Below are 17,680 nucleotides of genomic sequence, written 5' to 3'. Positions count from 1 at the left end.
AAAACAAACCTTCAGAGATAATGTAACGGGACAAAACTTTTCGACGGTTATAAACGAAAAAATCACAATTTAACGGTTATTTTAACTCCGATTTTGATGATTTTTTACAGCTACACTCCTGGATCCTATATGAATACAAGGAACTAATTCGATTGTCAATTTAAAATATTTACACAAGTGGATACCACAAAATCTTATGTTATACTTAATGAAAGTATGAATAAAATCGAAGTGTTATGGAATCTAACGTTTTATTGAGATACGCATTGTACGAAACTAGTTTCAACGATCCAACCGTCAAACTTGTTTGTATATGCATCGAGATCGCATACGCAAAAAATCGCAAAAAACAAACCTTCAGAGATAATGTAACGGGACAAAACTTTTCGACGGTTATAAACGAAAAAATCACAATTTAACGGTTATTTTAACTCCGATTTTGATGATTTTTTACAGCTACACTCCTGGATCCTATATGAATACAAGGAACTAATTCGATTGTCAATTTAAAATATTTACACAAGTGGATACCACAAAATCTTATGTTATACTTGATGAAAATATAAATAAAATCGAAGTGTTAGGGAATCTAACGTTTTATTGAGATACGCATTGTACGAAACTAGTTTCACCGATCCAACCGTCAAACTTGTTTGTATATGCATCGAGATCGCATACGAAAAAAATCGCAAAAAACAAACCTTCAGAGATCATGTAACAGGACAAAACTTTTCGACGGTTATAAACGAAAAAATCACAATTTAATGGTTATTTTAACTCTGATTTTGATGATTTTTTACAGCTACACTCCTGGATCCTATATGAATACAAGGAACTAATTCGATTGTCAATTTAAAATATTTACACAAGTGGATACCACAAAATCTTATGTTATACTTGATGAAAGTATAAATAAAATCGAAGTGTTAGGGAATCTAACGTTTTATTGAGATACGCATTGTACGAAACTAGTTTCACCGATCCAACCGTCAAACTTGTTTGTATATGCATCGAGATCGCATACGCAAAAAATCGTAAAAAACAAACCTTCAGAGATCATGTAACGGGACAAAATTTTTCGACGGTTATAAACGAAAAAATCACAATTTAACGGTTATTTTAACTCCGATTTTGATGATTTTTTACAGCTACACTCCTGGATCCTATATGAATGCAAGGAACTAATTCGATTGTCAATTTAAAATATTTACACAAGTGGATACCACAAAATCTTATGTTATACTTGATGAAAGTATAAATAAAATCGAAGTGTTAGGGAATCTAACGTTTTATTGAGATACGCATTGTACGAAACGTTTTATTGAGATACGCCTATTTTTCACTATTGGAGCGCCAAAATTATCACATCAGGCACGACGTAGGTATACAAATTGAGGTCGCGCAAAGTAGTTTTGCGCGTCGACTACATTAAAACGTCGCGCAAGGTTTTTTTTTTTTAATATTATAAAAATTACTAAAAATGTGACTTTACTTCTTTCAAATTCAAATTTATTTTACATAAACCCCACAATAATATATTTTTCTAACAAAAACTCACAATAATTTTTTAAGTGTTATAAGTACAAAATAAATAAATTAAAATCAACTTAGTAAATATATAATTTTTTTTTTACATATATATCATTAAATTTCTTAAGTGTTATAAGTACAAAATAAATAAATTAAAATCAACTTAGTAAATATATATACCATTGAACTTGATGGGAAACGTATTGTACGAAACTAATTTCAACTATCCAACCGTCAAACTTGTTTGTATATGCTTTGAGATCGCAAACGCCAAAAATTGCAAAAAACAAACATTCAGAGATTATGTAACGGGACAAAACTTTTTGACGGTTATAAACGAAAAAGCACGATTTTTCTTTACAAGTTTATATTAATCATCATCCGAACTACAATAATAACTCTCGCTATCCTCACTACTATCATTTCCGGATTCCCATTCGTCTTCATCTTCGTTTGCCTCTTCTGGTGCATTGTATTGAGGTAGATCACCAAGGTCAATTGATATTTCGAATTCAGGAAATCCAACTACGTCAAATGGTTCTTGGACAATATTAGTATCCCGGAGTGTTTCTTCACCAATTTCTATCGAAGATGATAACTGTTGGTCAGCGACGTTATCGTAATTGTCATCATGATCTTGTTCTGGAATATCATATAGCCCTTTTCGATCAATCTTTTGAACAACTTTCCAACCATTGCCAGCTTTAGGGTCGTCTAGATAGAATATTTGTTTCGCCATTGTTGCCAAAATGTATGGGTCTTCATCGTACCAATGTCTCATAGTGTTTACTGATAGTAAACCATGGTCTCGCTTGACACTCGTTCGGTTATGTGGGTTTGTATCAAACCAAAGACACTTAAACAGTATCACTTGACACCTGTCTTTGTAAAGCAATTGTACTACACTAGTTAGTTTGCCATAAAAATCAATGTCTTCACTGTCACCCGCACCCGGGACATGGACACCACTATTTTGAGTAGACAACTTGTCATCACGTGTTGCCCCCAAGAACTTGATCCTGTTGACATGACAACCTGAGAACAATTCAACGTGAAGCGGTCCTCTCGCCAAGCTATATAATTCTCCATCGTAAGAGGGTGAATTCAATTCCTTCAATTTGTTCATCTAATATAACATATACAAAAAGTTAACTTGTTAGTATAACCAAATTTAAAGACGGGCATGAACAAGTTGGAAAATATGCTCAATTCAAACCACATACAACTTACATGTGCGTGAAACCACGAAGGAAACAAGTCACGGTGCTTCTTGGCATATAAATGTGAAGGATGTTCCCGCTTCATCAATTGTTCATGCTCTTCAAGGTATGGCAAAGCCTCGTCACAATTGTTGAGTATGAACCAATGCGCTACCTCCATGTCCTTTTTGGTAAATGATTCGTCTTTTACAGGATCGCCGAATGGTCGCGCAATTTGGGCAAAAACAGACAGTTTCTCTTTTCTGACACCACCGTCATTATTGCGTTGAGAACGATTGAAAGCTGTGTCAACATCTTCAAGATACATTGCACAAAAAGTAAGTGACTCATATGCGACCCATGCCTCCACAAGTGATCCTTCGGGCTTTGCCTTGTTTCGAACAGACTTTTTCAACTCACCAAGATATCTGCACAAATAAAAGGTATGCTACAAATTATTCAAAGCGTTCGTTGATCATGAATATGTTATATATATATATATATATATATATATATATATATATATATATATATATATATATATATAGACGCTTAATTAAGTACCTTTCTATTGGATACATCCATCGACAGTTCACTGGTCCGGCAAGCAATGCCTCATCTGGCAAGTGAATCATCACGTGAATCATACTTGTAAAAAAAGATGGGGGAAATATCTGTTCGAACTTGCATAAGACGTTCACAATGTCGTCCTGCAATTGTTTAACATCTGACTTCCGCAAACACCTTGCAGTCAACTGCGAAAAAAATCTCGACAACAACACGATTGGTTTCACCACATCAAGAGGCAATAAGTGTCGAATACCAACTGGAAGAAGGCGTTGGAGTATCACATGACAGTCATGACTCTTCATGTTTTGAAATTTACACCCATTCACGTTCACACAACGCGAGATATTGGAAGCATAACCATCTGGAAACTTTACAGAAGAAATAAAGTTGAAAAACTCTTTCTTCCCATTCGGCTTAACTGTAAAAAAAGGATGGCATTTCTTCAACGTACCACCGACATTCTTCATCCACAAAGATGACCTAACGCCCATTTGTTCCAAATCGAGGCGAGCTTCGATCGTGTCTTTTGTTTTTCTTTCAATGTCTAGAATTGTCCCGACCAAAGTGTCAAACACATTTTTCTCAATATGCATAACATCGAGGTTGTGTCTCAATTTTAACTTTGACCAGTACGGAAGCTCAAATAACATACTCTTGTGCGTCCAGTTCAGATGTGTAGTTGGTCTGGGGTTACTGACCCCTTTGCCGAAATGACCAAATTCCAAACGGTTTAACTGATCCAAAATCTCATCTCCGGACCATTCTCTTGGTCTTAGCCGAGTCTCTTTTGTGCCGTCGAAGGCTTTATCGTTCTGACGCCACTCGTTGTCCCAAGGGAGCCATCTACGATGACCAAGATAACAAACTTTTCTTGCATGCCAAGATGATGTTACGTTCTCCTTGCATATTGGACATGCCAAATAACCCTTAGTCATCCACCCAGAAACCATTGCATATGCAGGAAAATCGTTTATTGTCCACATCACTGCCGCTCGCATGGTGAACATCTGCCCAGTATATTTATCGTATGTACGAACACCGTTTTCCCATAAATCTTTTAGCTCATCAACCAACGGCCGCAAATAAACATCAATGGACTTTCCTGGATCTTCGTTAATTAATAGAGTCAACATCATGTATTCTTTTTTCATGCACTTCCAAGGTGGCAAATTATAAGGAAACACGACGACCGGCCAAGTGCTGTGCTTTTGGTTTAACACCCCGAACGGATTAAATCCATCGGTGGCAAGTCCCAATCTGACGTTGCGCGGGTCAGCTGCAAAATCAGGGTACATCCGATCGAATTCTTTCCATGCCTCTCCATCTGCAGGATGCCTCATAACATCGTCATTTACCCGTCCTTCTTTATGCCATCTCATGTCGGTTGCGGTATGCATCGACATGTACAATCGCTGCAATCTAGGCTTCAATGGAAGATAGCGCATTACTTTTTGTGGAATCTTGGTGTTTCTATTCTGTGATGTCATTTTAAACCTCGACTCATTGCAGACAGGGCATTTATCCAACGCTTTGTTCTCCTTATAGAACAATATACAATTATTTACACATGCGTGAATTTTTTCATACCCCAATCCTAGACCCTTCAACACTTTTTGGGCACTTTTATGATCTTCAGGTAAACAATTCTCCTTTGGAAGCATCCTCTTGATAACTCCCAAAAAGTAATCAAAACACTTGTTTGATAAACGAAACTTGATCTTGCCATGCATCAACTCCACAATTGCTGTGAGCACTGAAAAGTTCTCGCAACCCGGATATAATTCTTGCTTGGCATTTTTCAATAGTTTTTCGTAGTTTTTGAATGCCTCACTGTCCATGGTTGGACGGCCGTCATCTCCCCCTTCTCCCCCTTCCTGATTGGTGTTGCTCAAGGCGTATGGATAAACGTCATTTAGAATATTCATAACTTGTTCATTAGGATCTACATTAGATTCAACAGTTTCCACTCGTGTCACGTATGAAGACGAAGCTTGGTCTAATCGTTCTCCATGATGATACCAAGTAGTATAGGTCTCCAACATCCCATTTCTTACTAAATGAAATCGAACATTCTCGAATGTCTCCCACGTTGAGTTGTTACACCTCCTGCATGGACATCGGATATGAGTTGAACCTAGGTTGTGTCTAGTTGCGAATTCAATGAACGCATGTATTCCATCCAAGTACTCAACAGCACATCTATTATGATTATGTATCCATTGTTTGTCCATTTTGTCTGCAATCCGAATAAAAGTACAAGAATTACACCAACGTCTACAACGGAATCCTTATAAATGTGTTACCAAGGAATAACCCTTCGTGCTTCCCCACGCTCGAGAAGTAACTGCAAAATCCACTGTGAACCAGTGAGAAAAAGTTGTATAGATCTTTAAAAGATGCAACTGCTGCAACTAATAATATCTAGAAAAGTTTTGCATCCAGCGATCATATAAAATTGGAATGAATAGGTATATAGGTAAATGGAGATATAACTAATTAAACTATATGGAATTGGATGCCATTGAAAATCTACACCGTTGCTGGCATTCATTCATTTTATTCAAAAATTGGAATTAAGTACAATTTAAGCAAATTATGAGACAGATTAGGACATGAAAACTATCGTCTTGTCACCTTATTCCTCCGGTCAGGGCCCTATCCCATTCAAGAATGCACATTTATGTGCCGTAATTTACGATTCCAATGGATTAAATTTCGACGTGGGCTAATTTTGGCAGCATCTCCTTACAGTTCTTCAAGTGCACATCGTAGATACATAATATCCACCGTGTACTCAAAGAACATTAGGAAATGTTACCAAAATTTCCACTATCGAAACCTAATCCGTGGACCGCAAACTACAACACATAACTAGGGCATTCCCAAACTGTCCAAAAAATGGGACAATTCAAGAATTAATTGGACCGCAGTCATGCTTTTGCATCCATGCACGAAATCCAACTAATTCTCAAACGGGAAACTAAGCTTTTCCTGAGAAAAGGGTACGAAGTTAAGTAGTATTAACTTCGTACAACACAAAACAATTTTGTAGGTGATGTACAAAAATATGTGCATACAAATAAACTAAATCACAATAATTACTAAAACTAAATAAAATAGATAAAATTAATAAAAATTAATTTAGCGAAGAAAATAAAGTGATTTATGTACACTGTGACATCTCAAATGTAGTTAAATTTCTCTTAGACTTCATTTTAATATAAAGTGATTTATGCACCATTTATTTCACTTTACGCATCTATCTCTTAATTTAGTCCTTAGTTCTCCTTAGTTCTCCTTAGTTCTCCTTTATAAGTTCTCCTCTTATATGAGATACAATAGCCATGCCTCTGTCATCACCAATCAGAGTAAATAATGACAGTGAAAAAGTTGATTACAAAAGGCAGTAACAAGTGAAAAGAAACAAACTAATACCATAAGAACAAACAGAACAAATTACAAAGTCCTAATCAAATCGTTTCCTAGGTTCAAGGCATCATATAATCAGTGAAGAAAGCAAAGCTTGTATCTTTACCTGAGTCGAAGTCTCCTGAAACAATACCCTCTTTCAATGAATCATACGCAACATTCTGCAAAACCAAATTACTTCTATACTTCAAACCAAAGTAATGCCTTAAGGAAAATTAAAGTTTCAAGCTTCCATTTGGCTGGCAACTTTAAACAGAGTTAATAGAATTAAATAAATACCTGGCTGAAATGAAGAAAGCTGTGACTGTAGAGATTGTAAGTGACATTTCCAAATTTAACAGCACGAGAGAACTCGGGAGGCACCGGCTCACTTGAAACAAATGTCACCTAAAATAAAATTGCACTGAACATTATCAGACAACCAAAAATTAAAAACTTCAAATTGCTAACTGCTTGAACCATGCACAACTCTCCCAACTCTTTTCTCTGTTATTTTTTTCAGTAAGTTAGAAAAAACACCTCAAGAGTTTAACTAGAGTTAAAAAATAACTCAGCTAGCCACTTTTCATTTTCTAACTAATTCTTACTTGCAAAATTCCTTTGTTGTTATTCACCCATTCTCGTCAGCCGAATTTTCCTCTAAAAGCATTGTACTTGAAGCGTTTTTCTCTAAAATGTACTATTATCAAGGACTATTAAGTGAAAAGACCTAAACTTTTTAGTGCTTGTGGATGAAGAGATACCTAATCATATTTCCATTATTTGGTTGTATTTGACCACATATCGACTATGTACCAGATGTTGTAGATGGTAAAATGAGCACGTACAAAAATGGTACATATTCATAACTTAAATTTCATCTCTAATTCATAAATTGCCTCGTTTTGCAGCTACTGGGGGAGCCACCCCACACTAATATGGGGTCTGTTGGGCTGGTGGGGAACTTTGCTTTCATTTAATTTAAGTTCAAAGTTAATCTTTATGAGTTGTTTAATTACTTATATCTAAGACTACTTAAGAGAGACTTCAGAGTGTTTGTTTGTTATTATTCTAGAACGTTACGTTCTTAGTTTCTAATCAAATTTGCAGCACTACAGCATGTTAAGATATGCAAACTTTGGTTTACATTTATTTAATACTTAGCTTTTATCATCTTAATTAGTTTTTAATTTAATATAATTCAAGATTTTATTGAGTTCATATCTCATGCAGCATAAATAGAAGCAACAGTACTACAAGCGCTAAAACGAATCCCAAATTTTAGATACTCAATTAATGTGAAAACGATATGACAATGTTAATTTATGAAAAAAAGTAGATGAAATTCATGTAAAAATAACATGTTAATAAAACTATAGTGCTACCTCTGCACTCTGCAGCTCATAGCCTCATACCTGAGCAGAAGCTCCACCAAGTTCAATTATCCCAGTTGTCTGCATTGGTTTGCAACAACCCAAGCATATAATCCTTCATCAGATCCTACATCAACCAGAATTTTCAGCAATACGAATTTGAAGACTAACTCCGAAAGTAAAAATCTACGAACTTGAAGTTAACATAAAACTAACTAAGTTTAATCACGAACATGAGTAAAATTAAACATAATTTAAATCGGAAGGCAAAAAGATCATTTTCAGGAAAAAGTACCTTTTCGTGATGAGGTTGTTTAGCTGCAATGTTCTGTGCCACCCAGAACGAAAATTTATCTCCCAAAAGATCTTTCTGGAGAGGTACTGATCAATTTCCAAGCATTAGCTTGGATTTATTCTTTCAGACCAGTCAGGTTGATCCTTCAAGGGATGACACTTTTGGCAATGACGGGGTGCCTGCATTTAAAACTAGTGAGGGTGAAGGGCAAAATGAAGAGCTTGGTAGGAACAATCTTATAAAAAAAAGTTGGTGACTTTGCGCGACGCATGCCCACCTACGTCGCGCAAAACCGTTTTGCGCGATATACGTAAACCTACGTCGCGCAAAGGTGGGAAAAAGCGGTAAATTCGTAGGGTTTGGCGCCAAAAGTTTGCGCGACGAACGACTACGTCGTGCAAAGCCGTTTTGCGCGACGTACGTAAACCTACGTCGCGCAAAGGTGGGAAAAAGCGGTAATTTCTTAGGGTTTGGCGCCAAAAGTTTGCGCGACGAAGGACTACGTCGCGCAAAGCCGTTTTGCGCGACGTAGGTGTACGTACGTCGCTCAAAACGGCTTTGAGCGACGTAGTCCTTCGTCGCGCAAACTAACGTCGCGCAAAGCCATTTTGCGCGACGTACGTACACCTACGTCGCGCAAAACGGCTTTGCGCGACGTAATTTTATGCGTCGCGCAAGTTTTCGTCGTGCAAGCATGTTTTTGTACTAGTTAATTAGGTATATTGTTACTCTTTCACATCTGAAATGGCTTGATCTATCCATACCAGAAGTGCATGAAGTTTCAGTGGTAGCTAGTTTCATGGCTTGAATGAATCATGTCTCACCCTTGGTACTGTAGTGATTTAATCAAATGAAAGAACCATGCATGCACTAGAAGGCTGGACGAAACCATTACATGGATTATTTGGATGAAATAAGGGGTGATGGTAGAGTTTAATTATAGAGTGGGTTTATTGATAAGTTTTAGTTTATTGTTAATTTCATTTTGTACTTGAAGGTAATTATGCAATAAAGTAAAAAAGACAATTAAAATTAAAGTTTAAGTTAGGTGTAGAAAGATGTTATACGGGCTCAAATAAAATTTCCCTAAGGGAAATGATAAACAGTCTTTTTAGCTTCTCACACACTCTTGTTTGATCTTGTCTTATGTTTCCAGTTGATTTATTTTATCCGACAACCATGGTGTGTGAGAAGCTAAAAAAATTGAAAATCACATCCCACTAATAACTTTGTTGCGCACGGTAACAGGTAGGCCAACACAGAGTTCAGGGCTTATGATGATGTTGCGTGCCCCAAAGTTAATTAAGCATTCGGAGTTCTAAAATGGGTCATAATTAGGATCAACAGCCCCCAAAACAATGCATTAGGGTTTCAGATCCTGATGTGGTAAAGCTTAAGTTATGATCAGTTTGAGAACGTTCATGGTCCATTGGACTTATTTGGTTTGGCCGAAAGCGCTTCCAGATAAACAAAATTGAGAATTTACAAAAAACGTGGTAGGTGATCTTTAAGTTTTCTTACAAGAAAGGGAGGTGATCATTTTGGCACTCCATCTTTCCACACCAGCACGCCTCTTGTTTTTGAAGTGATTGAACATAAAATCATATATCAGTGTATCAGCAACATGAAATTCCTTAATTAGAATTCGATCGATTATCACACAAAACACGACTCAGAACTTAGACTTCGATCGATTACCAGTCGAGTAAAAATAGGCCCTGACAATAAGCATCAACATCGTGAAAGTAACTGGACTCCGTTCTGATTCCAGTATCTTTAACTTGGTGTGACTCGGGATCATACAAAACAAGCTTTGGTTTTCTTCCATCCTGAATCATGTGAACTTTGCCAAGATTTTTTCTAATTCCCAATGGCCAGGCTACAAATCTAGTACCATCAGGAAGACAAATCGTCCGGATAACTTTCCAATTAAGCATCCGCTTCCAGAACCCATATGCATGACCAGGTCTTGTATGGAACAAAGAGAGTGATTTCTCAAACACTAGAATAAAAATATGACCTATAAATTCGGGTGGTATCACAATCTTTCGAAAAACCTCACTGCCCAAATCGAAAGCAAGGATGGAAGTGTGAGAATGCTCCGTTATAATCCAATACACAACTCCATCAAAGAAGGTACATCTTGATTGCCAAGAAATGACAGTATTTGAAAAATAAGGCATCACAGTTATTCTTCTCCAAGCATCTGATCTAAGGCTGTAAACCTCAACTTCAAGGACGACACTCTCGTGTGGAAGCAAAACCCTAATAAGCCTCACAACCTTATAGTCGTTTTCCCCACTATGAAACCGGAAACCATTAACAAAATGGCTTGTGTGCTGAGCGAGGCCATTATAGGAAGCCTCTTGAGCTTTCTGATTGATGGATTCCATAGATATATAGGATTATTCAAACTAAAGAAATTATAAAAAGAGATACAAACCAATCCTTTGGACGAACCATGAACAAAGAATCTGAGACTAATTTATCCGCAGGAGGCTCTACATCCAAACACTTGGACGATGTTTCAGCATCAAACAGTGACAAACAATTTTTCTTGTCATCTGTTTGGATAAGGAGAAAATCACAAGAACTTTGCACGACGTTCCTTTCGAGATGGGCACTTTTGAAACTAGAGCTGCCAATTAAACTTTTCCAAGATTTACAAACGCATCTAAACCGCAAAAGAGATCTCACTGGCAATCTTGCAAGGATATCAAACAAGATTCCTTCGGGTATATTGTGATTAAACATACTGAAAAAAAAAACTAGTTAATTAGATATCCAACAATTAAAGCGTACCTGATATACAAGATTTTGACGATGGAATGCAAAGAGAAAGCTGGTAGCGATTACTTACTGCAAATCTGTAGAAGGTTAAAAGAGGGATTTTAAAGGGTGGCTTTGGAAATTCAAATAATTAAATTAAATTGAATTCGTTGATATATGTTAACTTCATACATCCAACAAAACTCTTAAGTCCAAGGATTAGGATTACTTACAATTAATTACAATACTTGTGAAACCCTAATTAGGGTTGTCTTATATATTAAAACCTCATGAAAGTCACTATAACAAACCTTGTCATTTTTGTGTTCATTGTAGCAAACCTGTGACTGTGAGTTAACGCCGTCGTCTTTTTTGAAGCCGATGCATAATGCACAGAAAGAAATTGCATGAAGCTCAATAACTTTTGGTACCTTCAAAGGAAAGCAAAGAATTTCATAAGGCAGTGCTTCCGGAAAAGAATGAAATTTACCCAAGATTTTATTTACCCTGCAGCCCAAACGAACAGGCACATCTACCCATATACAGAATGAATTCTCACTTCTTGTTCTCTACGGTACCGTTTGGTACGTGGGACGGGACGGAACAGAGTAGGACGAAGCGTTCCGTCCCACGTTTGATGTGCCTAAAACAGGTGGAACGGGCTGTTCCACGGAACGAATTTTAGGTGAATTTTCGTTTTGCCTCACCCCCTGGAACAACTTGTTCCACATCCGTAGAACACAAAATTATAACCTCTCTGTCTCCTTCTTCCTCCTTGTTTCCATCCGAGGGCATCTTTGCTCCCTCTCCGTTCCGTCCCATCCTGTCCCGTCCCGTCCCGTCTGCATACCAAATGATAACGTAGTATAAATACGTGTACTGCACAAAGAAAATTGCAGAATCTGTTACATAGGGCAAAAGGCAGTTTCATCCATGTTCCACACTTGCATTTCAAGGGCAGCTGTTTCCCTGCTCACTGAGTTACCTGAAAAAATGTGAATCCAAGATTTTACGCTTCATATCGTTAGCTCTGTGGTATCAGCAGTTGCGCATTGAGATCTTGCAACAAGGTCATTCGAATGTGCACGGTCGCCACCCGCCCGTTAGCTTCCTCAGGTGGAGGCTTGAAAGCCAACTTCCACCTCGCAATCAAAAGAAAATGAACAATTTAGGGCATAATGAACCCGCTCGAGGAGTTGAACAAGCTGATTAATAGGGACTGGTAAAAACCGTGATTTCAAAGAGGGCATAAGGAACACTCTTCCTCTGAGACAGCCATTGATGAATGATGGCGAAGGCTATGAGGAATTTTCAAAAGCTAGGGTTTCTGTTTGCTTCTCGGGAAAACTCAACCCTCTCTGGTTGTCCCACAACTTGAAGTCAGGAGTATGTCATGGTATGCAAACGCCCCGGGTGTCTCCGGAGACTGAAGGAGAGAGTTAATTAATTAATTAATCAACTAATTCTTTTTCAAATGATTTTATAATTCATTTGGTTTTTAGAAGATAATTCATTTGTTAGCTAGAGGTAAATATATAGTTTGATACCTAATTATTGTCGCTTGATATGTAATTGCGTGCTTCGCATGATGAGTGCATAAGAGTTCACAAAATATTCAGTATTGAATGCAGAGTTAGATAGGTAAAAAATGTGTGCCCGAATCACTACTTCTTATTATTAGCGGTACAATTTTAAAATCACTAATGCTCGTGATGCCATTCTTTTAGGCTTTATTTGTATCAGTTGCTCTCAAGATTTTGTTGTTTAATGTAGTTTTTTGCCTTAAAAATAAAAGAAATTGATAATTTTTCTTGGAAGTCTCTATCTGTCATTGTGTTTGGTAATAGAAAAGAAAAACTATGGAAACCATTCCATTATGTTTATTCATTGATTTTCAATTCATTTGATCTGACAGCGAGAAATTGAAAAAATTGTGTGAGAAGTAAAAATAGTTGTATGGATCGCACTACCCATTTTGTAGTGTTTGGAAAAATTGTGACATTTCATGCCAAACAAGTGTTATCCAATTTTCTTTCTTTGTATTGGACAACTAGCGCTCTACTATTGATCACATGTCGATAGTTCTGTTCCATAGCCGGACAACTAGTGGCAGCGTTCCATAGCCGGAGAACAAGTTAGTGGTGGCGGACTGGCGGTGCATCGTTTTCGTCTTCATGATTACTACCCAGTCCACATATCCACTTCTTAAACATATCCGTACGCAATAATCGGACTTTGCTCTTGTAGATGAGCTCTTGAATTTGTCAAAATTATGTTTCCATGTTTGGTAATATACAGATATAGATTGCAGAGCAGTAGAGCAGCGAGAATACCATTCATGCACCACCACCATTCAATAGTTTTTACTCTGTTTACAACGATAACTGAATCGTTCTTTTCTCATTTTCTTTTGACGAGAAGAGAACTGAATCACGCCTTCGTTCTAGAACACGCTCGAGACCGGAATTAAGCATAGTACAAGGTGAATTTTCTAATAAATAAAAGCATGACGGGATTAGATGCAACTGTCGAAGAGGCTTTAATTGGTGGTAGAATAACGAGTACCAGCACAATCCTTACTTTAGAGCAAAAGATGCACCGTTGTCCTCCAACGTTCCAATAGACTCCTTGAGAAGTCCCTGTGCTTCTTCTCTCCTCCTAAACAAGAAAGTTGAGCAAATTATCACAAGCAATTACGTAGCATCCAATCCCGTGGGGCAGTTGGTTATTCACACTACTAATGACACCATGCAAATTATAAAACTAAGGTTGGGAATAAAATAAATCAGCGTTCTTTTATCTTCGACACTTGGCTCAAGGGAAGTCAGGGTGAGTAGGGGATTGATAGCGGAAAGCATAAAAAAGAACGATGACGAAAGGTGTTGATCACAAAACCCACAGCAAGTAAAATAAAAAAGAAAAACAAGAAGAAAGCATCAAATGTCTGTAGCTTTTCAGTAATTGTTCAAAGCATACCTCTTTATATCCTCCACAGCTTGTTTACGACGTTGTATCTGAAGTTCTAGAATGTGAATTAGCGTTGCTCTAGCCTGTATGATAAAGGACATTACAAAACAAAGTAGTTCTTCAAAAGACAAAACAACAAATCACATTCTAACACACAAAAAAAAAAAAAACTCACCTGATGGGGCCGCAATGAGTTGAGAAGATGATGTAAGTTCTTGAAGATGAGAGATATCTCTTCCACTCTCCTTGCGTATTGTGATGGTCTCTCTACAAGAATATCAGCCAGCTCCAAAATGTGCAGCTGCAATTCTCTGTTAAGTGACCTTAATTCCTTTTTAAAGTCTAAAAAGGACCGACGTTTATGTCAGAGAAGCATAAAACACTTTACAAGGAAAACAAACAAACAATCAAATGTGTGCACATGCAGAAGAAGCATGAACAGGCAGTTCGCACATATGTCTTGTTGAGAATTATATCAAATAATACTCTGCAAACCAAACCATACAAAAGCTTGAACGTAAAATTCCTCTCCAATCTGGAGAGGACATATGTATTGCCCTAAATAGGGCATGCAATTTTTTCCCAGTAAGGATATATGCCAAAGCCTAGAAAACTATGCAATCAATCAGAAATGTGGAGTAACATTTCTCAACATTTGCTACTTCTTTTGCTTCTGAATGCATTGCGTAAATTAGTTCTTGCACAAGAAAGTTGTGGACAACTGTAATCAAGAGAATATTTATCAGCCTCGTAACTGTGTTCTAACTTACCAAAGAAAATCATCATTAACTAGTTAACGAAAAACAAAATTCTTAATTCAACCAATGCGAAGAAGAAACTGTGAAATTGATGATTGGACAATGCTTGCGCAAGAAAATGTTCACATTAATTCCTAAATCCTAAAATTAGAACTGAGTTAGACATACCAATATTTGGGCCTTTTGGGTAGAGTTGACGCACTCCCTGTTCTTCCAAGCTTGGAAGTATCTCATCAATCTATATAATATTACATTCCCGGCTTAAGCGACTGCTATAAACATGAGATTGCATTCTTCAAAAATAAATTCAAAAAGATTTAACTTACACCAAGATTCTCGCATACATACATACATACATATATTTTGACAGGAAGAAAACAAGGGATGAGAAAAGCTCACAGTGTGATTAGCACCGTAGCAAAGGAATGGCCCTTCAATTGGAGGGGGAGGCTCCGGGGCTGATTTGGGGTCTTGCAAGTAATCTTTGTAGAGCCTATAATATGGGGGTGGTGGTGGATACGTCGATGTAGCCATAGCAAGAACCTTCTGGCCAAACCTAAGTCAACCAAGTTGAAAAGAAAACAATAAGTTCACGTTGGAAACAAGAATTTTCTTTTTATAGCAAATTAAAATTAAAATAAATACTATCCTGAGATTTGTGGTGTTTTTCAAAAATGGGCCATTTCATTTAAAATTTTTTCACATTGCAACCTAATGTTTCGGCAATATAAAAGTTTCCCCGTCTGTTAGACCGTCGTGTCGTCCATTGAAAATAAAATGAAAAAGGAACAAGGATGAAAAGAAATAGGACTGAAATGAGAGATAAACAAACTCATTCTCTGTTGAACTCCTCTTTTCTTTCCCTCCCTCTCTGTTGTGTCTTACTCCATAACCTACACTGATCCCTGCCCGCAACCACCCCCTCCTTCTCCTCCTCCTCCTCTTCTCTCTCACAGTCTCCCTTGTCCGCTCTCTGACCACCCCCATGTCAAAGAACACAAAATACACACAAAACCAAACCAACAACCTCAAGAGAAGCTCATAAATTCAAACCCAAATAACCCAAATGGCTTAAATCAAATCATTAATAAATCACCCAAGTATGCACATGGAAACCCAGTCTCCCCCACATCACGACACCTACACCTACAACGAACACGCAGCCACGCAATTCGTTCTTATGACAACAAACACTGAACCACAAACCCGCAGCTTCGTTTTGACAGAACCCAAATTCCCACACCATCTGCACTCCCACCACTCAAACAAATCCCAAACCACAATCAAATGCACTCTACCAAACCAAAAATCAAAACCCACCTCAAAGATTTTGTTGGTTGAATGTGAAAATTTGCAACTTCTGATTATATACAGTGACATTAACATAAGCCATTGTAAATCGGTTCCCAAAATAAAATCAGAAATTCATAAAAATAAAATCAGAAATTCATAACAATTCAAATGTAAAGTGAGAGAGCGTTGAAATTACCTGAACTCAAAAACCCTAAATTGGGCAAGCCGAATTGAATTTGGGAATTGATAGATAGAAGAAGGAGCTGAAAGAGAAAAAAAAAAAAAAAAAAAAGAAAAGAAGAAGAAGATAATTGTAACATTTGGAAAATAAACATTTAACTGAGAAAACAACTACAAAACTCAAACAGTCGGGGAGTGACATTACCCTTCACTCGTGGATTTGCAGTGGAGCTCTGAGAAAGATGAAATGTGGAAGTCGACGAGGGTGAGAGTGCGAAGCAGAAAGGGAGGAAGGGGAGGAAGGGGGGGCGGGTTTTGGTTCTTCTTCTTTTTTTAAAGTTAATTATAAAATGACCCTTTACTTGTAGTGATTGTTCCACTTTAGTCCTCAAACTTTTTCAATCTAAACTAAGTTGGTCTCTCTTGTAGTGGTTGTTTCACTTTGGTCCTCGAATTCATATTCCGATCTAAACGAAGTTGGTTTCTAAACTTTAAATTGGTGTTAAATGAGAACAACAGTGATGACAATTACAAAAGTTGTCAAAAATTTGTTGTGGGATAAACTCAATTGGAACGTTTGTTCGGTCAGAATGGATCACGATGTCAAATACGTTAGCAATGACTAAAACAATGAACAACAAACTGTTGAATTGTGGCCAAGTGGCCAACTCAACATCACCTTTTAGCTATTAAACAAAGCAAAAGAAAAAAGGGCCAAATTATTATATATCTTTTGGCTAATAAAAAAATAAAAAGTGGGGAGACATTATAATTATGTTTCTTATTGTTTTGTGGAATTTTAAAAGGCTAGCCTCGGATGGAGTATTATTCTTTGGTGATAAGAATAGTTGTTGGTTCTTGTGTGGATGGATGTTCGGTTTTGAAAAGAGAGTGAAAAACCCATTCTGAGTGCAGAGAGAAGAGAGCAGAGAGCAGCAGAGCAACAGAGAAAGGGTGTCGTAGCTCCTCAGAGAAAAGAAAGTGCTCATTTCTTTGGTTAGTAATTATCCACCAAAGTAGTTGTTGTAATAGCTTTAAGCTACATGTATAGAGAGAAAATTATTCATTATATTTCCTACTTTATTTGTTTCTTTGGTGTGTGAGAGTTATTGAGTGTATTGGGTTATTTGGGTTGTGAGATTGCCAACACTTTGTAAACTCCCATTTGGCTGATAGTGGATTATTGGGTGAGCTCCTACTGCTCCGAGGACGTACTCCAGTTACACTGACTGTTGAGGAACCTCGTTAAATCTTGGCGTCTTTTATATTTTGTTCTTGCATTTTCATTTGATAAATTTCATGTGGGTTAGCTTGAGTTGGTTCCATAAGGTTTGGTGC

General features: G+C 37.2%; 3 protein-coding genes across 4 annotated transcripts; all 3 read right to left on the bottom strand.

Moving 5' to 3' along the window:
- Nucleotides 1-1,900: 1,900 nt before the first annotated feature.
- Nucleotides 1,901-5,530, bottom strand: LOC103447586 (uncharacterized). Its single transcript, XM_070809011.1, has 3 exons — nucleotides 3,294-5,530; nucleotides 2,761-3,157; nucleotides 1,901-2,656 (listed from the first exon to the last, which is right to left on the bottom strand). The coding sequence occupies exons 1-3, from the start codon at nucleotides 5,528-5,530 to the stop codon at nucleotides 1,901-1,903; spliced, it is 3,390 nt and encodes a 1,129-aa protein (XP_070665112.1).
- LOC103430261 (probable apyrase 6) lies at nucleotides 4,511-8,575 on the bottom strand. 2 transcript variants are annotated; one of them, XM_070809688.1, is made up of 5 exons: nucleotides 8,376-8,575; nucleotides 8,123-8,207; nucleotides 7,008-7,115; nucleotides 6,835-6,889; nucleotides 4,511-5,643 (listed from the first exon to the last, which is right to left on the bottom strand). In XM_070809688.1, the coding sequence occupies exons 2-5, from the start codon at nucleotides 8,165-8,167 to the stop codon at nucleotides 5,588-5,590; spliced, it is 264 nt and encodes an 87-aa protein (XP_070665789.1). In that variant the 5' UTR covers nucleotides 8,168-8,207; nucleotides 8,376-8,575; the 3' UTR covers nucleotides 4,511-5,587. The 2 variants fall into 2 exon arrangements, with proteins under 2 accessions (XP_070665789.1, XP_070665788.1); XM_070809687.1 differs by having other exon boundaries at nucleotides 4,511-5,655; nucleotides 8,376-8,567.
- Nucleotides 8,576-13,474: 4,899 nt separating this feature from the next.
- LOC103430259 (mediator of RNA polymerase II transcription subunit 7b-like) lies at nucleotides 13,475-16,677 on the bottom strand. Its single transcript, XM_008368394.4, has 7 exons — nucleotides 16,548-16,677; nucleotides 16,359-16,425; nucleotides 15,269-15,425; nucleotides 15,038-15,107; nucleotides 14,287-14,453; nucleotides 14,121-14,194; nucleotides 13,475-13,802 (listed from the first exon to the last, which is right to left on the bottom strand). Exons 3-7 carry the CDS (start codon nucleotides 15,401-15,403, stop codon nucleotides 13,721-13,723), a joined length of 528 nt encoding a protein of 175 aa, XP_008366616.2. The 5' UTR covers nucleotides 15,404-15,425; nucleotides 16,359-16,425; nucleotides 16,548-16,677; the 3' UTR covers nucleotides 13,475-13,720.
- Nucleotides 16,678-17,680: the final 1,003 nt, after the last annotated feature.

Source organism: Malus domestica, chromosome 12 (genome assembly GCF_042453785.1).
Source record: "Malus domestica chromosome 12, GDT2T_hap1".
In the NCBI taxonomy this organism is placed as follows: domain Eukaryota; kingdom Viridiplantae; phylum Streptophyta; class Magnoliopsida; order Rosales; family Rosaceae; genus Malus; species Malus domestica.
The sequence above is the reverse complement of the archived record's forward strand: the minus strand, read 5'-3'. Positions and strand labels throughout refer to the sequence as shown.